General features: G+C 50.0%; 11 protein-coding genes across 11 annotated transcripts; 5 read left to right on the top strand and 6 right to left on the bottom strand.

The window, feature by feature from the left end:
- Positions 1–2,411: 2,411 nt before the first annotated feature.
- Positions 2,412–3,293, bottom strand: BBBOND_0211950 (hypothetical protein; the record flags this gene model as incomplete). Its single annotated transcript, XM_012912785.1, has 1 exon — positions 2,412–3,293. The coding sequence occupies one exon, from the start codon at positions 3,291–3,293 to the stop codon at positions 2,412–2,414; it is 882 nt and encodes a 293-aa protein (XP_012768239.1).
- A 217-nt stretch (positions 3,294–3,510) lies between these two features.
- Positions 3,511–7,554, top strand: BBBOND_0211940 (REVERSE-TRANSCRIPTASE domain containing protein,putative; the record flags this gene model as incomplete). The annotated part of the gene is made up of 1 exon (XM_012912784.1): positions 3,511–7,554. The coding sequence occupies one exon, from the start codon at positions 3,511–3,513 to the stop codon at positions 7,552–7,554; it is 4,044 nt and encodes a 1,347-aa protein (XP_012768238.1).
- Positions 7,555–7,626: 72 nt separating this feature from the next.
- BBBOND_0211930 (hypothetical protein) lies at positions 7,627–9,543 on the bottom strand (the record flags this gene model as incomplete). The annotated part of the gene is made up of 1 exon (XM_012912783.1): positions 7,627–9,543. One exon carries the CDS (start codon positions 9,541–9,543, stop codon positions 7,627–7,629), a length of 1,917 nt encoding a protein of 638 aa, XP_012768237.1.
- A 533-nt stretch (positions 9,544–10,076) lies between these two features.
- On the top strand, positions 10,077–10,364 carry BBBOND_0211920 (hypothetical protein; the record flags this gene model as incomplete). The annotated part of the gene is made up of 2 exons (XM_012912782.1): positions 10,077–10,240; positions 10,262–10,364. 2 exons carry the CDS (start codon positions 10,077–10,079, stop codon positions 10,362–10,364), a joined length of 267 nt encoding a protein of 88 aa, XP_012768236.1.
- Positions 10,365–11,117: 753 nt separating this feature from the next.
- Positions 11,118–12,335, bottom strand: BBBOND_0211910 (hypothetical protein; the record flags this gene model as incomplete). Its single annotated transcript, XM_012912781.1, has 1 exon — positions 11,118–12,335. The coding sequence occupies one exon, from the start codon at positions 12,333–12,335 to the stop codon at positions 11,118–11,120; it is 1,218 nt and encodes a 405-aa protein (XP_012768235.1).
- Positions 12,336–14,273: 1,938 nt separating this feature from the next.
- BBBOND_0211900 (hypothetical protein) lies at positions 14,274–15,155 on the top strand (the record flags this gene model as incomplete). Its single annotated transcript, XM_012912780.1, has 1 exon — positions 14,274–15,155. The coding sequence occupies one exon, from the start codon at positions 14,274–14,276 to the stop codon at positions 15,153–15,155; it is 882 nt and encodes a 293-aa protein (XP_012768234.1).
- A 422-nt stretch (positions 15,156–15,577) lies between these two features.
- Positions 15,578–16,507, bottom strand: BBBOND_0211890 (Abhydrolase domain-containing protein; the record flags this gene model as incomplete). Its single annotated transcript, XM_012912779.1, has 3 exons — positions 15,578–16,062; positions 16,101–16,187; positions 16,222–16,507. The coding sequence occupies 3 exons, from the start codon at positions 16,505–16,507 to the stop codon at positions 15,578–15,580; spliced, it is 858 nt and encodes a 285-aa protein (XP_012768233.1).
- A 921-nt stretch (positions 16,508–17,428) lies between these two features.
- Positions 17,429–18,819, top strand: BBBOND_0211880 (hypothetical protein; the record flags this gene model as incomplete). Its single annotated transcript, XM_012912778.1, has 8 exons — positions 17,429–17,578; positions 17,643–17,889; positions 17,925–17,993; positions 18,030–18,107; positions 18,156–18,272; positions 18,309–18,385; positions 18,641–18,695; positions 18,731–18,819. The coding sequence occupies 8 exons, from the start codon at positions 17,429–17,431 to the stop codon at positions 18,817–18,819; spliced, it is 882 nt and encodes a 293-aa protein (XP_012768232.1).
- A 217-nt stretch (positions 18,820–19,036) lies between these two features.
- BBBOND_0211870 (hypothetical protein, conserved) lies at positions 19,037–19,608 on the bottom strand (the record flags this gene model as incomplete). The annotated part of the gene is made up of 3 exons (XM_012912777.1): positions 19,037–19,108; positions 19,204–19,392; positions 19,429–19,608. 3 exons carry the CDS (start codon positions 19,606–19,608, stop codon positions 19,037–19,039), a joined length of 441 nt encoding a protein of 146 aa, XP_012768231.1.
- A 221-nt stretch (positions 19,609–19,829) lies between these two features.
- BBBOND_0211860 (2-C-methyl-D-erythritol 2,4-cyclodiphosphate synthase, putative) lies at positions 19,830–20,495 on the top strand (the record flags this gene model as incomplete). The annotated part of the gene is made up of 1 exon (XM_012912776.1): positions 19,830–20,495. One exon carries the CDS (start codon positions 19,830–19,832, stop codon positions 20,493–20,495), a length of 666 nt encoding a protein of 221 aa, XP_012768230.1.
- A 204-nt stretch (positions 20,496–20,699) lies between these two features.
- BBBOND_0211850 (ATP-NAD-dependent kinase, putative) lies at positions 20,700–21,857 on the bottom strand (the record flags this gene model as incomplete). The annotated part of the gene is made up of 1 exon (XM_012912775.1): positions 20,700–21,857. One exon carries the CDS (start codon positions 21,855–21,857, stop codon positions 20,700–20,702), a length of 1,158 nt encoding a protein of 385 aa, XP_012768229.1.
- Positions 21,858–22,067: the final 210 nt, after the last annotated feature.

Below are 22,067 nucleotides of genomic sequence, written 5' to 3'. Positions count from 1 at the left end.
CACCTCTAAGGTGACGCCGCTTAATACAGCATGGCAGACAACTAAGTGTGCTCGGTGAAAGGGCTACGAAGTAAGACGCAGCGTGACCACACTAAGCATCGTAATGAAACAATGGCACATCCATATCGCTTTGCAAAATCCGTGGACCATCACACGAATCCTATAGACATACCACTCACCTAGGGAGGGAAGGCGACAAGCCCAGGCAGCCATGCTAGAGTGAGGGGGTGGAGCATGATTGGAGAGGGGCGTTGTCAACAAGGATTGTGGATGCAGATGGAGCAGTAAAGAGAGACATTTGGTTAAACGTTACGTGCTATGGTAAGTGTTTGCTGTCAGGTGGGCTGCTCTGTGCCGCCGGGGTAGAGTTGAACACCAAGGTAGTGAGTAGAGGCATTATTAACGTGACAAACAACATAAAGGTAGTCATGAGATTCGACGTGGAAGCACGGCGTTTCGTACAGGCGAATGCGGAGCGTGCCCAGACGTCCGAATATGACGTCTAACCCGCCACGTTGGTTAGTCCCGTTAACTTTGCCAATGCACATCCTACGCTGTCTCGACAGATCTCGCAAAGGTCTCGGTGGACACCTACAATGTATGAGTATGAAAGATTTAATAATAATTCATTAGGCGAACAATCTACTGTCGGACCACAATATATTGAGATAAGTGCGATAGTATAATTCGTAAAAGTTGGCTAAATAGCGCTACGGAAACCGTCCATTTTGCGGGAGCAGAAATCACGGACCTTGTGTAAGGGCCGAATGCGGAAGATGGTCATGACGCATACGGCGATGAGAATGAAGAGGAGGATGATAAGAGTGATGACGATGCTGATGAACTTATTTCGACAACAATCACAGTCACATGTCCACAAACTGGTATAGTCACATTTTCCACAACCTTCACGATAGCAAGTGCTGGAATCTGATCGGAGATCTTTGCACGCATTGCACATTGTGCCTTGACACTTCGTACAACACCACGAGCAACACGTACAACTGCCTCTACATGGCGAACCACAGTTACACCCTAATCTCGACATCTTCCCGCTCCCCTCCCACTCCCCTCAACCTGCAAACATATCAATCACCTAGCAACGCACTCACCAACTGCAACACGTACCACTGCCGCTCCCACTCCCCTCAACCTGCAAACATATCAATCACCTATGCAAACACTCACCAACTGCAGCACGTACCACTGCCGCGCCCAGTCCCCTCAACCTGCAGACGTGAAACACGTGCCCTTACCGCTGTAACCGCCAACCCGTTCCCGCAGGGTTAGACCACCGACATCCGTATGCCGGAAGCCATACTACAACCGCGTGTCATGCAGTACAGAGATACCAGTCCCGTAGGGGGGGTATATGTAGGCTGCTTACCTTGCCTCACATATACCTGAGCAAATGTATTGCAGGTTCTTAGACCCCAAAAAGAATGGGATAGCTATATTAATAACTGCCTTTGTTGCATTCGTGATGGATCACTAAAATGATTGCGATGCTGCTGGATTATTGGCCCCACCTGTCATCCGGCACGCATGTTATGCTACCAAAATACGGCGTCGCGTTTCAGTAGGCTATTTAGTGTTCTCAACTTAGAAATGATGGCAACACTATCCATAGCGTCTCACATAACGTTTTGCTGTTAATACTGTATCACTCAATGTTACACTGAACTTCAAATCCCAACCGTGATGGTGTCTAACCGCCTGTCGAACTGAGATTTCCCGAACGCTGTTCAACTGCTTCGGCGACTCACCACTTCGCAACATATTTGCCATCGTGTTACTGGTCAACATCTCAATATAAAAATTTCGAGATTTTGTTGTTGCCCATCCCATCATTCTGTGGGCTGTCACTGAGTTGGGCAGCACCTATACAGTCGCAATTTGCATTTACCAATGTGACTTACTGCAACATTACATAACATCACATAGAGTCTATAGTGAGCATCTGACGATGAATTAAGGCAGTAGGCGTGTGTTTCGCAACCCATTGTTCGACACGGCCAAACACCGAATGGTGGTCGCTCATCAACATTGGTGAAATAAGTGTCGTCCGTCGCTAAGCACCACGTATTACTCATTGCTACGTATTAAGGACGTTGTCAGTTTTTGGAATTGTGACCATACAGGGAAACGGTAGCAGCCCACCTTCCCAATGTATACAGGAGAAAGTGTATAACGAAGAAGTGAGACGTATTTTCATTTCAATCTACTAACCAGGCATTATGTTTTACACAGAAGTTATAAAGACTAAAACGTGCTATTGGATATGCAACTACAGTAATTTCAACAAAAACCTGATACCACTTAATACACAAACCAGCAGATCGACCAACGTGAAGTATGACAATTAAAGTGTCTATTCGCCAAATGGGTTACGAAATGTAAGTTAAGTATTACTAGGCGTAGTAGTTTTCAATCTGGATGGTTGAGAGAACGACACCCTTGATGGTCACACAGCGACACTCCAACGGCGGGGTCTGGCGCAGCATTTCTCCAGCTCCTACGACTCTGCAGTCGACCTTCAGCGTGACAAAGTGATTAGTTCGAGAAGCTACCAACGAATAGCTGACCTCGCTTAGGTCCTTCACTTCACCGTTGACGTAGACCTGGTCGAAGCAATTGGGTGGGTCGAGGATGTAAGGAGCCGGGCAGTAGAATGCTGCTTCCTTAGCGGTCTGAATGTCGATTTTGCAACCGATTTCTCTTCCGTCAGCGTCATATATGTTGGGTGTCTCGGGCTTGAATAACGTATCTCTTGACTCAGTAATTCCGCACCCTTGCATGTATGGGTCCGTCATCTCTACGTCAATTTGAACTACGTTCCACGTGTATTCCTCCAACGGCGTTAAAGCCAGGGTAATGGCAGCTGCATATGCGTCATTGATGCTTTGATCAAAATCTGATTCTGAAAACTCCTTACCGCAAACGAATGTCATTGGCACGTACTCCGAGTGATCTGGATCCCTGGATACCAAAATTGCGCCGCTATTGGATTTGATCATCAAATCACAATGTTCGTCCGTAGATTCTGGCATAATGATGTCTAATCCACATTTTGTGCCAGCGATTCTTCCTTCGTTTCGCATTGGAATTAGCATATCTCCTTCTACGGTCGTATCTACTTTGTAATGGTAGTAACCAGGATAATATGGGAACCAGGTAGGTGTTGCGCCACCGTCATTCCCACCGTTGTACAACGTGTGATCCAGAACACACCGCATGGAGAATTCTGTGCCCGAATGTAGTTTCAGCGGTCTATGTGGTATGCTGTGTAGCATTATTGACCGCATAGGAGTGATATTGGGGGGAGTTGGAATCTTCTGTGATTTTGGGGGAAACTTTGAGAAACGTGTTTTCTCGGGTTTATCACAGAAAGGAAATTTTTCCGATGTCACTGGGGGGTGTATTGAAGGCCAAAAGTGCGGAATTAAAGCGGCAACATCGCGAGGCGAAAGGCGGCCACACAGGCGCGCTGGATAGACGAACAAGGTACCAATGGAGAGCTCACAAGAAGTGCAGCTGAGCAGTCAAATCGATGAGGACGGAGACCTCATGGTTATTGACGTGGACGTCCCCGATGGGATGGACATCGATGCTCCGCTTGCCACCGTGGGGCGCCGAGAGTGTCGGCAACCCGAAAGGCGGCATGAATCCAGAAAACCGGTACAAAGCGGTGTTCAGGGCCCTAAAGGTAAACCCACAAATTCGAAGGGGGCCGGCCGTGGCGGCGAAAGCCGGCCAATCCCGCAGGCAAGCCGGAAACGACACCAGCCCGGAACCACTCCGGCTGTGAAGGGCGCTGGAAACAAAGCGCGGAACGGCGGTCCCCAGGGCCAAAAGGGTAACAACCGGAAGGCCAAAAAGACAGGAAACACGGCTCAAACGCCGCCTGTCGTGGTTTGCAACGCCGGGCCGAGTTCCTCGGAACGCGCACCCGTGTGTGTGCAGACACTGTCTACCCTGCAGCCACCGGCAGGGGAGGTTGTCGGAAACGGTGGCTGCCGCTCTCCGACCGTGTATTCCATATCGTCGGATGACTTTATGGACGTGGACGAAGAGGAACCTGAGCAAGTCGGGCCTGTGAGAGAATCAAACAACAGTATAGCACCGGGCACCGCCAGTGAGGTGGCGCTCACTGAGACGGCTGCGTTGCCGAGGGCACCCGAAGGGCACGCCCCGCAGGCTGAACGGGCCGGGAACACGCCACAAATGCCGCCGAACTACGCTAGGCTGAATGCCAAGTTACAGTTCCTGCACTGTGTCATGCGTCAGATCGATGGACCATGGTGTCATTGGGTACCGGACGTCTACAAGGCAGTAGTGACGAAGTATCAGAGGATGCCACGAGGAGGATGGAAAGTCCTCGCGGAATATGCCAACGAGCATTTCGAATTCCACAAGACCCACAAGGAGGTGGAGCAGATGGCAAGACAGGTAGTCGCCAAAGCAGCGCGGAGCCAACCGACGGACGTTGGAGAAATAGCATCGCTGCACGACGTCGACTCATACAACGCCCTGCAGGAGGATTTCGACCGGATCATGGCACAGAGGTTGAGGGAGCCTGGTGTGATTAGGACAGTAAAGAACAAAAGACACACCATGGACTCCCTCGACTTCACGGCGATAAGGTCGCTGGATCTAGTGGTCCACAACTACGTGAAGCACAACCCAGTCACTGACATGGGGATGCTAGCCATCTTGTATCAAACGGCACAGGACTGCTACGACAAGTACAGCGCAAAACCATCGTCGTCCTCGGGAAAGAAGGAGGCAGCTGAGAGGAGGATCAAGGAGCTGGAGGAGATAGGAGCATTACTTCTGAAATACAAGCAGAAGGTCCCCCTGGAGAAGGAGGATAGGAAACGCGTTTATCGCCAAATGGACAAGTACAACATGATCGCGGACAAGCCGCAGGAACTGTCATACGTGATCAGCAGGACTCAAGAGGAGCTCCAAAAGGAGCAGGACAAACTCAAGAACGCCAAGTTCAAGAAGGAGTTGTACAACGACAACCGCATGTTCGAGCTCTACACGGGACACTTCTACAGGACACTGGAGAACAAGCAGGACGCGGACGAGTCGGCGATAAACGAGGGGATGATGATAGAGTACTGGGCGCAAATGTGGGTGAAGCCAAACGCACCGCACAACGGTGAAGGATATCTGGTCGAAAGACCACCGGCAGAGAACAAGGCAGGCTTTCCCACATACGAGGAATTCGTCACGATCGTCAAGAAATTGCGAGACTGGAAGTCGCCCGGTGCGGATGGGATCTACAACTACTACATTAAATGGCTCACGTCCCTTCACAGAGTCATTTACAGGCTAGTAGAGGAGGCATGCCAGCAAGGCAAAGTGCAGGACGACTGGTTCTACTGTGGGATCACGTACCTACTACCGAAGAACAAGAAACCAAAGTCCGCCGCACAGTACAGGCCTATCACATGCATGTCCAACCTATACAAGCTAACTACCCGCTGTGCAACGGAGACGCTTAAGCGAGAAGTCGATGGCAGGGGACTACGGTCCGAGAACCAGATGGGCACGAGGAGCAACGTACAGGGTGCAAAGGAGCACGCGTTAGCGAACATCGCGCTCAACGAGAAGCACAAGGGGAAGTTACTTGCAACGTGGGTCGACGTCATGAAGGCGTACGACTCAATCGACCACGCGTACCTGGCAAGGGTTATCGACAACCTTAACCTACCAGGGTGGTTATCAAACTTCATCAAGCAGACGATCAAGAGGTGGAATATAGAGATACGGTGGAACAAGAACACAATCATGCACAAGAAAGTGGAGAGGGGCATTCTCCAAGGCGACAGCCTATCGCCCCTTCTCTTCGTGCTGTGCTTGGACCCGCTGAGCAGGCACCTGACTCGCATCTTCCCCAAGGTGGAGTTAAGCGTGACCGGCGGCAGGATATTCGCCACAAACCACTTTCTCTATATTGACGACCTCAAGTTCTTCGCCCACGAGGAAAGTACGATGAGAGGAATGGGCCGAGAAGTGGAGAAGTTCTTCAACGACATAGGACTCAGGATCAACCGCGACAAGTCGGCAACCAACACGGAGGCGTGCGCCAGCATCGCCAAGCAGATGGAAGGCCCGGAAACGTACAAGTACTTGGGAGTCACAGAGACTTCAAACTCACTGACAAGCGACGGAATGTTCGACATAATACTACAGGAGATATGCAGGAGAACGGAGCTACTGGCTGCGTCAAAGCTGTCGGGGAAAAACCTCTCGATGGCCATCAACCAGTACGCCCTCAGCGTCATCAACTACTACATCGGCGTGATCCCCATGGACATCACGCATTTCGACAAGATCGACCTGGCAGTACGGAGAATAATTAACGCGAAGCACGGACACAAGAAGTGGGCGAACACACAGAGGCTCTACCTCCCCCGGAAAGAGATGGGGAGAGGGCTCCACAGCATGGTATTTAGAGCGGAAGCCATGCTGCTACGACTGTGGTTGACGCTTTCAGCAGACGAGGTGACGTCAACCAGGAGAGCTGCGATCATGCAGCATTTTCGCGACACATACGCGCACATATCTCACATCAAGATGCACCTGGAAGGAAGATATGGAATGGAATTCGGAATGGAGGACACTACGGACAAGAGCCTCAGGGACCTCAGGGTGGCCCAAAACAAATGGCTGTACAACAGAATGCACGTAAAATCAACTCATAAGGTTCTGTATGCCAAGCGTGAGGACCCCAAGCTGGACATTGAGGCGTCGTCCTTGTACCTGACGTGTGGAATACTCACTCCGGAAGAAGAAGCGAACGTAGCGGAAGTCCAGGATAGGAATCTGCAATGGATGTCTTCGTCCAAGAAATGCACAAGATGCAACAACGGCAAGAACGTGGATCACCTCGCGACGAAGTGCCAGAAACTACTACACCTAGAATATACGAAGAGGCACAACGAGGTAGCAAAACGGGTCCACTCAGTACTCGGGAGGCAAATAGGACTACCCAAGGAGAAGATAGACGCCCACAAGATCGAGAGTGAAGTACATGGAAAATACGGATGGATCGCGTACGACAAGACGGTCAAGACTCAGAAGACTAAGGAATACAACAGGCCAGACATCATCCTGGCGGATCGGCGGAGGAACACCATAACCATCGTGGAGATAGGAATCACCAATCAAGACAACCTAGTGGATACGGAGAAGTTCAAGAAGCAGAAGTATGAAGACCTTATTGAGGACCTCAAGGCGCGACAGTTTAACCAGCACACCAAGATCAGGGTTATCCCCTACGTTATGACGTGGGAGGGAATAGTGACAAAGGAGCACAGCAAGTACAGACGGGACCTGGGCATATCGGATCGCATGGAAGCCCACATACAAAGGGTAGTGATCCAAGAAACACATAAAATAGTGATGAGGGATATGAAGCCGAAAGAAGACTACGATTCCGTAGAAGACCCTCAAGCCCAAACTGGATGGATGCCCGCATGGATGGCACCAGTGACGTCCGGCAATGGACCGGCGTGGATCCCGCAACCGGTTTCAGCGTGAGGCGTTAGCCCCGCAAACACGAAAACCGGCCCTAGGCACGTAGCCACATAGCACACTATAAGATGAGATAACTTAATTTAACATAGGAGTGATATTGGCGTATATATATGCCACCTCAGTCAAGGGTAGTAATGAGTAAGGTAGCAACCTTTGGTATGCCTCTTCACGACGTACTGTGTACATATACACTTCACCACGGTTGGATCTCAAAATAAGTCTGGATGTCTCGTGTCCATGTTCATCAACACAACTGCAAGCGTGACTGACGGGGACATTTTGGAAGCTCATGGCTAATACCTGAAATCCTCGAACTGGGTAAAGTGTGGCATTGCGCACAGCTGTAGGAAATGGCGCAATCTGATTGGACGAAAGATCGTATCCTGTGGACTCGCAATTGTCTGGAAACAGCTCCTCATTGGGCCCGCATCGGATGCCGGCTTGCTCCTCGCCACTCCTGACATCTAACAGCCATTCATATGTTTCTCCTATACCATTCCCCATGTCCTTAATTGTAAGAGAGTCAATATCATTTGCCGGATCAAACATACTTGGTCTCCATCTGTCACAACCAATAATATTGTAGAGATAAGTAGGCGCAAATGAGACGTTCACCACAGCGCGTATTTTTTCGAGAACATTTTCGTTCCTAGATAAGAACGTCCAATGATATAAGAACGAGTTGCCCCCACTTCGTAATGCCAGAGGTCTGTCTACACGGTACTTCAGCTTCACCTCACCTCTCTCCATTTGTGAAACATCTACCTCGAGCACGTTACCAGTAAATGCTTCGTAAATTAAGATTTCGTCGTAAAGATCGAAGTCATGAATTGTTTGTCTTTGGCGTATTATCAACGATACGTCTGGCTTAAATTCAGTTTCGTATTCATGAATAGATGGCAGTTGCGAGAATGGGACTGACAAAGCATCCTCGTCAACATCGCCGTCTTCTTCGAATTCCTCGTTAGTAGGAGTCGACTTGACTGTCTGTTTTGGCAACTTTATGGTCAACGTAGCACCCGGATGTAGCATCACTGAACACCACGGCCCACGAATAGGATTGAACCTGTTACGGGCAATCATGCTGGTTATGTCACAAACGTATTCAGTTTTCCAACGAATCTCCATTCTTGCCTTGACGTGACCAGTCCCAGGATCTATGCATCGGCATTCGCCGTTGAAACGGGGTAATGCTACGCCATTAAAATATTGCGCGATAACCCATTTTCCACGATTATCCAAATTCCTATATAAATGTGGTGTAGGAGCAGTCACGACTCTGCCCGTACTGTCCAAGAGATACCTCATGCAATCATCAGGTTCAATACGCCCTTGACAAATAAAACCGATGGGCGATTCCGACACCGGATCTACCACACACGATCGTGTGTTCGTGATGGGGTCTACAGCCACGTCATCATCTGGAGCAAAGAGTTTCGAGGGGCGGCTTCCGCAGCCCTGCAGAAGTTTGTGCTGTCGGTTTCTGTGCAAGAACACCACACCCAAGCTCTTCCCTATTTTGGCTATTTCTTCAACCAATGGCGTGGGTTGATCCCATAAATATACTTCTCTTTCATAAATCTCCCGTAGGCGAGCAAGTCGGGCTTGAAGCGCATCTGTCAAGACCAAATCCCTTGGACCACAAATGAACACTAAACGGTTTTCGGTAATGGCGTATATACTGTCATTCCCTAGGTAGCAATGCAAGTTTGTTTGCGACGGCTTTGACGCTTTCCAAAAATGTAAGCGTCGTGCTTCCTTAATCACTACCGTCGACAAAGGGACCGAGTGAAACTCGCCATCTTTAATCACATATGTATCTAGACTAAAGTTATGATCAGCGGTTGGTTGGGGATGCCATACATACTCAGTACCGTTGACGTGGCGTGGGCATGCCAGCGTTGCAATCCCAAGGTCATCCATATTTATGTGGAATGCAACTAGGGCATTGGTATACAAAGAGCTCATATTATCTGTGAAGTCATATTCCATTGCGCTTATGAATCCAATAAACTGCAGAATTATAGCGCAAATTGCCAACGGGGCTCCTATAAACTTCGCCATGGTTATATTTTGCGTCCGACGACAGACAAAAATAATCTTGAGTAAAAATGACCTTCAACCAACTTATAACGCATGAATACATGCATCAACTAATAAGTAGAGCCAGTAATTTTTTAAAGCAATGGCAGTGAAGATCCCATCTGCCCAGCTAGCTGGCTTGTTACCGAAGAATTTAAAAAAAAAATAAACAGGACAAAAAATTGAAGTCACTATAGTGGACAGCAACAATAGCGTTCTACTATTGATAAAATTTTAGATGAACACTATAACACTAAAATTATTACGAGGCATCGTTGCACTTCCCGAGAAAATTCTCCTCAACAAGACACCCATCATTGGCGATACATTACCATGGCCAAGTTATCACCATTATCCATATGGCGATAGACAGTGCACATAACGTGGTGGAGAAGATGTCATAGGAACGTGAAAGGTGCCAATACCTTTTAAAGGATAAGACGATGCCCATGGTTGTACCAAATGTTGTGACGTGGAAATGGATTGTGGAGCGACAGTATAATATGCATCTACTAGCTCTTGGCATCTCCGATCGCATAAATTCCCACATCCAACGCGATGTTAGAGCAACAAACTCATACGTTGCGAAGAGTGACGTGAAACAAAGGTAAGAGTACGACTCTAGCAGACCCTCAAGCCCAAACTGGATGGATGCTCGCATGGATGGCACCAGTGACGATCGGCAACAAACCGACGTGGATCCCGCAACCGGTTTCAGCGTGAGGCGTTAGCCCCGCAAACACGAAAACCGGCCCAAGGCACGTATCCACATAGCACACAATAAGATGAGATAACATAATAATAGTAAACAATTGTAATTTCGTAGTGCGATATGTGTCCACGGCACTGGGGCTATGCGCTGTTTAATTAGGATAGTCTCCCTGCTGTTACAGGCCACGGCTATTGAGTGCTGTTGCCGGGCGTAGTTCGTATAACTTCTGTGAACTGCCATACGGACCGCCTTTCAGGGGATTGCGCTAGCGAATCAAAAGGTAAACAAAAGCACAAAGTAAACTTTTAAACTGCACCTAAACACCTTCACATGCTCACGCAAGACACATTTAGGAGAGTTCGTAAGATCAAAGGTCGCGTTGTTGAGCGATATCATCTACATCTACTATATGGGTTGCACCGAGCTGGAGCTCTGCAAAGGTCGTGAAGAACATCGCCTAAGCAACACAAATTGATCGTGCAGATGAGAGTACCTAAATTAGTGTATTGAGTGAATTTTAAAATGCACTTCTCCACACAATGCCCGTCGAGTGTACGGTCAACGTTGTGTGACGTTGAAAACCAACGCGTAAGATTTCGTTTCACACAGCACCCAAGAGATGTCAAGCACTGTGCGGCCTTAATCGATTGAAGCTGTATTGTGGTTGAATGATGTATACATAAAAGTGGCCATAATTACATGTCACAAGCTGTAAATGGCTCGTAAGAGTTTAAATGATGCCCAATACATCGTGACATCGAATCATACTCATTTACTGATTTGCTACTACGGCCTTTTTACCTTTTTTGCCCTTCTTACCACTTACACCCTTTTTACCTTTCTTCCCCGTTTTGCCTTTTCCAGTCTTTCCAGACTTCTTTGGTTTCGCGGATGGTTGTGTTTCTACCTGCGCCACAGATTCTTCCGCTATGACAGGTTCCTCAACTCCCGCAAACTGCTCAACCTCCACGGGCTCTGCAATCGGTTCGACATCTACAGGTTCTTCGACTTCTTCAGCTTCTGCTAATGGTGCAGCCTGCACAACCTCCTCAATTTCTGCAAATTGATCAACCTCCTCAAATCCTGCAAATTGCTCAAGCTCCTTAATTTCTGCAAATTGATCAACCTCTACAGACTCGGCAAATCGCTCTGCTTTCACAACATCTAAGGACTCTTCAGCTACAAGAGGCTCTTCAACTTCTGTGGATTGTGACACAGGTTCCACTGGTTTGTCTGCCTTTACAGGTTCTGGGGTTTCCGACGCGTAGAGAACGTCAAACCCACAGAGACCGTGGATGATCTCCAATACATCTCTATTAACGTTTTTCAATGCAGTGGTCAAATATGGACCAGTCATGCCTTCACGGCATACCGGATCTTCGTAACCCATGGCATTCATGACCTCGCCCAAGTTCTTCTTCTTAATAAAAGGCATCCACTTAATGGATTGGTTCTCACCCGCATCCCTCATAGACTCTAGGCCTACGTACAACATAGGCGCAATACCCACGAAGACAGCTGCGCAGGCTTCCGGAAGTTTCGAACACGACGCATCCCACGTCGCTTCTGAGCTGTAAGCAGATTCGTAATCGGCAGTGCTCTTTATACCATCCAAGAACTTCTCACAACCATCAACAAATCTAGTCAAGTTCGCTGTGATCTCGTCAGGGTCGGAGCCTATAGCATTGACCAAATCGGTGGGTTTTTGGGACATAGTCTTAATGAATTTCCCGAGCATCTCGTTTGCGGGCCACAGGTCCCTAAGTTGCTTCTTCCACATGAACCCCATGGAAATAAGTTTAACATTTTCGAGGGATGGCAACTTTTTAGCTTCCTCAGGGTTTTTCAAGAGGTTGTAGGAGAGAAAATTGTGGATTGCCGCACCCAATGCGCTCAAGTTTTTCTCACCATCGGCTCCCTTCAGGGCCATCAACCAGTCAATACCCTCCTTGAGGTTGCGTGGAACATCGTTCAACGAATTGTGCACCATTTTGAAAAGATATGTGAATTGCTGCGGTTGATATAAATGGTTTAACCTCTCGTATATTTATAGGGCGAGCCTTTATACACCTGTGTATTAGCGGCTGATTAAAAATTATACCGCTGATCCACAAATGAAGACGATGCGAATTGCAATATATGACACTGTCTATACGTCAATTAGACGGGGCGCGACGGGACTGGCGGTTAGATAGCCGAGGTGCCTCAGCCTGATCCGCACAATGGAGATGTAGTATCTATGGTGCATGTGATTGGGGTGTGCAATAGTGGCACATATTGAACCCAGGGATACTATTAGATTTTATCTGAAGCATTAACGTACTAAATGTAACGATGGGTTGCTACCGATATGCGGCAGAGGGAATGCAGCCCCTCGGCCATTATGTGGGATACGTCCTACATGACGCAGCATATCAACCATGATCACGACATTCTACAACACAGGATATGATGGCGTTCCCTTAGACTCGCCTACCAGACGACTAAGTCGCTTGTCTATGATTGCAGCCCTTACCCCACCTTGTATTATAGTCCGTACATCATGGATATACTTACGCCACAATAGTGCTACGGCTTAATCCCGTTGTAATGCAAATCCATATAAGTTTTCCGATGTATTGCGATTCCTACGACATTGCGATTTCAGTTAGTTGCGGCATGGCCGTATAATACATGAGTTACCGCAAATTGTCGCAACTGGTTGCGACTCGGTTTCCACGATGGCGTCAAAGATTGGATACCGATAAGTATCCTTCGCGACTACGTCCTCAGCACGTTATACCAGCGCGCCAAGTGGGCTGAGCGATGCTACACATAAGTGGTCACCCAGAGGCTGGAAATGTAGCCGAATAAGCCGTAGAACAACCGTGTAAAACCAGTTACCAATGATTGATTACGTTGGAAATAGGGTATAAGCTGATACGTGCAAGTGTGTTTGCGTCTGGTGGACGTTGGTGACGTAGTGCCGACGTAGCAGGAACCCCTTATGTAGAGCTCCATTGGCGGATAAAACAGATATATCTAGCACACACTAGAATATTCTGAGTGTTCACAATGCTGTATGACGTTGAGTTTCCAGACATGTGGTATTAATGGCATACTCGCAAAGAACGGCTACCGTTCAGGGGGATGATCGCACGTACACGAAACTCGCTGGTCAGAGATAATGTAAGCGACAAAAATGATGTCTCCATCCGCGCTTTATATGGCATTCTATCTCTGTGGCTAATCTGGTGTACAGCTATGGCAACAGTGCAAAGCCGCCGGTGACGCTAGGCAAGGCGACTCGAACGGCAACCATCATATTGACGTATTACTACCGAATACAAACACACAAGTACTATTTCATAGCACACGTTAAACGTGAGAACGACGTAAGACTTGGAGCACGCAGCCATGAAATGCCTGTCTACAGCGCTGTCCATCTGCGCACTTCACCTCCAGCTCATGGAAAGAGCGGTTGGGGCCATACCGTTACAGCATTAGCGATCAGAACAATTGCAAAGCACATTCATGCGCACATTATGGCATCAACAAATTCGTTAATGCTGTCTGACATGTCAATCGCGCAGATGGCTGCCTCTAGACCTCGCGTCCAGCATGGACGGTTGTGATACAGAGTACAATGTTTTGCATTTAGATGAGATGTATAAACACATTAAATTACCGTGTAAAATGAGCATATATTGGATTTGTCGGATACGGTGTAATGCTCGGTGAATCTATGCTCACCCGATGCATCATGCATGGTCCGTGGAGCACTGCAGTTGCAACGGTCGGCGACACATATCTTGAATTAATCAAGATATATAACGCAACTGGATACATATTGTTTGTGAAGCAGTTAGGTTTAGTATCCCAACTGCCACCACCTACTGGGTAGGTTGTTCACCATTTGTCACGGTTTTCGATTTAGCTTTCGTATAAAATGAAGGCCAATATGACTGCCATTTTCGGCATCTTTGCCTTTGTATTTGTTTCTATCGTCCCCCAAGTTCAGGCTGCTGAAGACGATGAGTTGGCCAACGCGCTGACGTGGGAGAAGATCATGACCAAACTGTATGGTTACTATGGACCGATTCCTGTACCCGGAGTTGACTACAACATGGTACAGCAGCCTTTGCCTCCGGACCACCCGAGGAACCGTCGTAACATGCGCGGGCGCCCTCGTGCTCGCCCCAACGACCAGGTTGCGGTTCCCGTTGCCCCCAAGCCGACTAAGCCGGTCGCTGTCGTTGAAAAGCCCGAGTCCGACAAGGTTGTTGAGCCCGTTGAACCGACCTTGGATGAGAAGGACTCAGTCGTGGAAGAGGTTACACCCGACACCGAAGAGACCGACGCCGGTGAGTCGGCTGCCGAGGAGGAGCAATCTTCCGTGTCAGAGGGTGATGAAGATGACGACGACGACGACGATGACGACGATGACGACGACGATGATGATGACGATGATGACGATGATGATGACGAAGAGGAAACTGCCGAATCTGGATTGGAGGAGCAGGACGTCGCCGTCGAGGACAACACCAACGCCGACGGTGTTGACGATGTTGTTGAGGCCACCTGTGCGAACACAGTCTCCGCCATGAATGAGGCTGAGGTTGAGGCTGAGGCTGAGGTTGAGGCTGAGGCTGAGGTTGAGGCTGAGGCTGAGGCTGAGGTTGAGGCTGAGGTTGAGGCTGAGGTTGAGGCTGAAGCCGAGGCTGAAGCCGAGGCTGAAGCCGAGGCTGAAGCCGAGGCTGAGGAGGTTAGTGCCCCCGTTGAGCCGACCCCAGCGAAGAAGGGTGGCTTCTTCTCGAAGTTCTTCGGCTAAACTTAATAAGAAACTTTTCAAACGCATGTAACTGCCTTTGAAGCTTAATTATTGTAGCCTTATCCATTCCACTTTATGTCGCGTTAGCCGTCTCAATACCTTGCCATGCATCACGGTTTCGTCTCTGCCGTTTGGTGATACGGAGCTGTTCTCCAAAGCTCTGCAGCAATCTAACATCACCGGCCCTGCGTCGCACTTATCTCACCCTCGACCGACGTCGCTGTGTTCATACCGGATACATGTGGTAACAGGCCAGCAACCAAATGAGCCCCCCGCAGTATGTATGCGCTTCGGACACACTGGCTACGTAGTCAATGGCAATCACGCGGTTATGGCTAATCGATTTACATTAATAAACCTGAATTCACACCCGGCCTCTTATATGGCAGTATCCGAGACTTAAACACGTTCGGATAGTTGTTTCACGTAGTAATTGCTTGCGCGGCGTTGTGGTGTATGGTGCCCTGTTTCCCCCGGGATATCCACACGCCTTTCCGCATCACATTGGCGGGGTGTTGTTGCATTATCCGGGCGAAGAATTCCTGTAGTGCTTGTTCGACATATATGACGTATTTCCCGTCCATATCGTTGTGAGATGCACCTTTGATCCATCTGCAGTAAACTTCAGATATTTTGAGTGCCATCTGTTGCGATGCGACCAGCGGAACGGTTTCGTCCTCCGTGCCGTGTAGTATGAGCGTTGGCACATTTAAGTTCTGCACCTTGTCTATGTTGCGGAAAATGTCCCCTGGCATTGAGAAGGGTAGGCGGTGGAACCTGACTCGATATACCGAAGCCACCGGACTTTGTAGAATGAGGCCAAGCACTGGCCTGTGGAGAGCGATGTGGACCGCGGGTCCACTCCCAATGCTCCTACCATACGCCACAACAGTGTTGGGATCAACACCTGTGGCACAGTTGTGAAAATTGCGTGCGATCACTTACCTAGGGCCTGCGTGAGGTAGTCGTATGCAGCCTCCACATCCATATACAGGTTGCGCTCTGACGGTTTTCCCTCGCTAACTCCGTATCCTGATTCGCATCAGTTTCACGATGCTTGACATACCCGAGTAGTCATATATGAAGAGGTCAGCATCCCAATTGGCGACTCGGTCCATTAATGCGTGGAATACGTGCCCAATGTCCTCCGCATTTCCGTGGCTGTATAGGATGGTGAACCTGGAGCGCCTGAACAACATACATGAGTTACACGCCACGACATACCTATGTCTGATGTAAAACGCCGCTATCAAATGCCCGCACTTGGTGGGCAGCATGTGGAGGTGTGGGTCCCCTCCGCTGTACGTTGGTTTCGGCGGGTGGAAAACCACAGAGTTAAGTGAGTTCCCCATTAGTACGCAGGATACATCTCAGGACAGTGATGCAGTATGATGATAGTAGATCTAGTTGTAAGTCTTTCGTTTGTGCTTTCCTTCTTTCGTAGTTTTAATACACAGGATGAAATTTTGCTCACAGGTGATGTCTAGCACACATAGTTTACACAGAGTGTGTTTAGCTCAAGTTTCATTTAACAGACTGTACCGCAACGTCAAAATGATTCGTCGCTGCTCCGGGTGAAAAATTCTCGCGGCTTTGATTTTTCGTCCGTTTGTGTGCCGACGATTTCGGACTTTTCTCACAAACAACACCGTTATCCAATCATTTTATGGATAAAACGGCTTTGATTTTAGTTGCCGTTATTGTTGCGACGAGGCGAGCTGAATACAAAACGTTTGCTTTGACGAATTGCATCAGCTTTAAAGGTGGAAAATTCTTCAGCTGGATCACACAGTTTAGCATACGGCTCAGCTGACTTGATACGTGTTCTACGTCACACATAGGCACGCAAGTGTGAGTTTAAAGAATGACGTTACGGGGCACGTGAGTCGCGGTCGGTGTGTATGAGGAAAGCATATTATTTCTCTTAATTAGACACGCACATTGGCCACGAATGTGATAGATACCACACTCGATATGTGTTCGTAATTTGTCTTAATAACGTCATTGAATGTCGTTGTAGTTACCTCACGATATGCCGTGCAATTGAATAGTCACGCACGGTTCACGGTCACACACATCACGTTTACAACTTGCTGTACAACCGAAAAATGCAGAAGACTTGCCTTCCTCGCACATGGCACCTTCCATTAATGGCCAAGGATACATGGTGTATCGATATAGCGTGACGTGCTGGCAACAGGGCACGATAGGAACTCATAGCCGCCGCCGTGACCAAAATCTAGATTTCGCCAGAATAAAAATATCGGTTCCAAATGGCTACTGATGATCCTGAGGATGCGTACGCGCAGTTTATGTTCTCTGAGCACCAAACGGCAACTACACTGCCGGATTCTGCGACATCCGGGACCCCGACGCCTGCGCCCGCAAGCAATAGCAAGTACGAATACGATATAAGGGATAATGTGAGTAATTGGTGTCGTGTTGCGTCGCCACCTGCCGAGTTTGGCCACTCTATATGATACGCAGGAAAAGAGTCGTATCCTGCGACTGATCGTCCGCCTCCTGTTGCACCGAGCGCCATTTGTGACTCGTTACGATGAGATTCGCGCTGTTGTTAAGACGTATCTGCACGACCATGCTAACCATGCCATCGTCAACTGTTTTATTGGTGAGTATGACGCCTCGCTTCAGTTTCAATACGGTGCAGAGGACGCCAAGAAACTGGTCAGCAAAACTCTAGGGCTGATTCTCTGCGACATAAAACTTCAAGGAGGTTTGTATGCCGCAACGTACGCCGACATTTTGTAGCGAGGCGCGAATTCTTCTTGAAGCAGTCGCTGGCCTTTCAGCCGCATGACCTGAAACTGCTCGGCGATGGTATGTTCAAATGTGCCTTTTGATGACCATTTACAGGCGACCATGAGTTGCGCGGTTTTCTGCTTTTGTTGTTGCCGTGTTTCAAGGCCTACACGACTGGGATTCCGCTGGGTAGTTGGGCGAGGTCGTATCGGCAACCATTTTCAGACCGTTTGTGCGAAGTGTTCACCCGAGTTGGGAAAGCGGACATGGTGCCCCGGGATCAGGCATCTGAGGAGGCCCTGAAGGCGGCCCTCCGCGGAACACGCCGAAAGAGGGCGGTGAAATATTCGGCATCCGGTGCGTTCCTTTTTCCGCTTTGCACATGTCGTACAGAATTCAGTAACATTGCCGACTACCTGCTGTACGCGAGAGAGCTGGGCTACCTGAGCCTGGTTACTGACCCAAAAAAGGTAGGGATGAAGTACAAGTGCATACGCCGCGATGCGTGTCAGCGTGGTGTCGCACAGTGCACCAAAGGCGCGTCGCATTGACGCCATTTACCCAGTTGACAAAACACAAATGTGCTGCTTGCCACATTGGTAGTGCCAATTTGCACGATTGTCGACCATGCGTTTTTTGCAACGCTTCATATTGCGTTATCGGGGCGTGCATTTAGGTCTGAATTTTCAGCTCTTGTCCTTGCTTATTATAACCATATATCTCAGGGCGACACATTGGCGGTGATAACGGTTATGCCTGGATATAGGCTCCTCTTCGAACGTAGGTGGATTGTTTCGCGTTGCCAACCGGTGCAGTGGACCAGGAATCGTACGTCAAACAGTTGAGCACCCTGGAGCTCGACGAAGGCCTGAAGCGTACCCTGGAAGCTTTCTTTGATCGTTGAGCTTAGTACGGCTGACGCAAGGCTTGTAAACTATCGCAAAATTTCGTTAAGACTCTTAAGCATTATGACGAAGTTCGCCGTCTGCGCTGTTCAAGCGAGAACAACGCGCACATTACATTGCCTGGCATGTTATCCATGGATGCGATATCGCTGAGATTGACTACTTTTTGGCCGCCATCGAAATAATGCCATCATGGACCACTCTAGTGCCCCAGCGTCACTCCTCGTGGTCGCCCTTGAATTTGAACTTGCTGAGCTCCTCCCACAGCCGCTCCCTCTCCTCGCCAGTCTGCAAAAGTTTACGGCGTATGAAATGACAAACACAAGCGCTGGGCAGGGTAACAGCACGGAATATGGCTGTAATGGTTGACAAGTACCACTTACCACGCTACCTTCAAGTTTCGCCGACAGCGGAGCCTGCTGGCCCATGTCGTACAACGCGTAGACTTCGCGCTTTTCCGCTAGCGGGAACCCCAAGTGGTCTGATATGTTGACTGGGGGTCCACGTTCCAGCAGGGCGCGTTGTTCCTTGGCGCAATTGGTCGTACGCAGCGAAGTGATGTACCTCTCGTACTGACAGGCAATGATATCAGCACGTCAGCCACTCACCTGCGTCGCCAGCAGTTGCTTGATGCAGTCGATGCAGAAGGTGGAGAGTGCCCATTCGGCGTCCTCAGTGGCCTTGTAGGCAACGGCGTTGCTCAGTATCAGGTCCTCGTAGCAGATAAGACAGCTTGTGCCATCGTCGATTTCGATGCTAGGCGGCGATACCGCTGCGTCCGCCTCCATTTTCGACATATATCGTCGATGTGTACGGTGTTTGTTTCTCGTGAGGCGTCACGACAGGGCAGATTAGGCAACCTACCACGCCTTAAAGAACGTATAGAAGGTGTATCTACACCCACAGATCTACACACCAATTTGTGTATTCCTCGGAATCTGCACGGGCGTGGCGCACGGTGTCTATGCCGTACGGCCGACACATCGGTGCAGACAACGCGTCAGCGCGCATGGCCGCTGGTACACTGTCGCACATCATCGCAATCATCATCTTCTACTTAGGTGCGAGTCCGAGTAGCTTCGCCTTTCACATCCGAGCGTCTCAAGGGCTGTACGTGAATCCGATCCGGAATCTTCCGGCTCTCGCTTCGCAGGGCGTGTCTGATGCCAGTCGGTTGGCTTCGCAATACAGAGTGGGTCTGGGCTACGACGTACACCGGCTTGTCGGCCCCAATAATGGTGGCAAGGCGTTCAAGCTCGGCGGCATTGACGTGGAAGGCTCCGGCGTGTTCGTGGTAGGCCACAGCGACGGTGACGCGGTTCTGCATGCCATTGCCGACGCAGTGCTGGGCGCAGTGGGCCGAGGAGATATCGGTGAGCACTTCTCGGACCTCGACGCTGCCAATGGTAATCTGGACTCTGGCGTGATTGTGCGTTTCGCGCTCTCGGAGGCACGCAACCTCGGCTACCGCCCGTGCAACGTGGACGTGAACATCGTGCTGCAGCGCCCACGGCTCGGAAGTGAACTGAAACGCCGCATAACTGCGAGAGTCGGGGAGCTACTGGGCCCGGGCGTCTGCGTCAATGTGAAGGCGAAGACCAACGAGGGGCTGGACGCACTGGGCCGTGGCGAGGCCGTCGCGTGCCAGTCCGTGGTGCTGCTAGAACGCGTTTAATGTTGCAAAATCGCATTCGTGTTTGCATTCACCGTAGCTTTGCGGCAGTGTATCTCCGTGTTCCTCGCAAGCGCCGCCAAACGGCGCTCAGCAATGTCGGCTCCGCCGTCGCATGCAGTAGCTAGAAAAAACAACATTGAGGATTGTTATGTCCCGTCTGCCGTGCAGGGGGAGATACATCTCTACAATACAAGGCGCTTCGTCCTAGTTTATGGTGCTAAATCTTTTTTCCACTAGGGTTTGTGACAATTGGAGCCGTGGCGCGATGTGCTGCTGCCGGATCCTGAAATTCCAGTGCAGGTGTTCCCTGAGCGACCTGATCCACTCGTCACCTGTGTGCGTGTTGTTTGGCAGCACGAGCGGAAAGGCCTGGTCGGCGGACGTGACGCGGACGTATGACCCCTGCTTGAGGTTGCAGTGGTAGTTTCCGTCCACGCACAGCCTGACGTCGCCGCGGTTGTCTGGCGGCACAATGACGTCCAGTACCGCCTCTCTCGGCAGGATAACCGGCCTGTAGGAAATTGAGTGCGGACATATGACGGTGAAGAGCATGGAGGGAACCGCCGGGTGCACAATTGGGCCGCCGGCGGCCATTGAGTAGGCCGTGGACCCGCTGGGCGTGCTGATGAGCAAGCCGTCACCTATAACCGTCGTGAAGTACGACCCTTGGTAGTACACGTCCAGCGTGGTGATGCATGGCGATAGCCCCCGGTCTATGACACACTCGTTCAGTGCGTTTCTGCGTGCGATTAGTTCCCCCGTGTCGCTGTACACTTCGACGTGCAACAGGCTGCGTCTGGACACCGTGATGCCGACATCACATATGCTCATGAGCGTCTCCTTGACCTCCGCCATGTTGAACTTGGCCATGTATCCCATGGAGCCCATTGAGAGTCCGATAACTGGCGGTATGACGTGCGGAAACATCTTGATGACCTTCAGTATGGTTCCGTCGCCTCCTATTGCGATGATCAGTTCCACGTCGTCGATTTCGAGTTCCTTATATTCCACGATGGTCGAATCGTCCTGGTTCTTGGAGGCTGCCGGCCCGGGGTGTGGCCTGTGTACCTCCCCCCAAAGCTGATCGGTCCCGGCCTTTACGGAGGGGAGAAGACGGTCGTGAACCATGACTACGCAGTCAAACTTCTCCTTTATGAGCGCGACAAGCTCCTCACGGGCCTTCCGTATCGATTCATCCGTCTTCGAGGAGCATATCATGACCTTCTTCGGCACACGGCTGTAGACAACGACAAGATCGTGCACCTCGGAGTTGCTCCAGGCATCGCCGACTACCGAGAGACGCTTTGCGACGTCCGCGGGATCTAACGTGAGCGGGTGCTCTACGCAGCCGGAAGGCTCCATGGCGTAGTCGCTTACGCGCTCACGGGTGTGCTCGGCGCGATTACCGCTTCCGGATGCGTTCGTAGGCCACCTTCTTATTCACCACATTTATTATTTTTTCGAGCCGTGCCTGCTGCTGAGGTCGTGCGCGGTTCGGCTGTAACGGTTTGTGGCCTTGTGCGGCGATGTTGGCCAGCGCCGTCGTCTCGTCGGCCGTTGTGCAGTAAGAAA

Source organism: Babesia bigemina (genome assembly GCF_000981445.1).
Source record: "Babesia bigemina genome assembly Bbig001, chromosome : II".
NCBI classification, from domain to species: Eukaryota; Apicomplexa; class Aconoidasida; order Piroplasmida; family Babesiidae; genus Babesia; species Babesia bigemina.
Note: the sequence above shows the minus strand (reverse complement) of the source record. Positions and strands in the feature narration are given on the sequence as shown.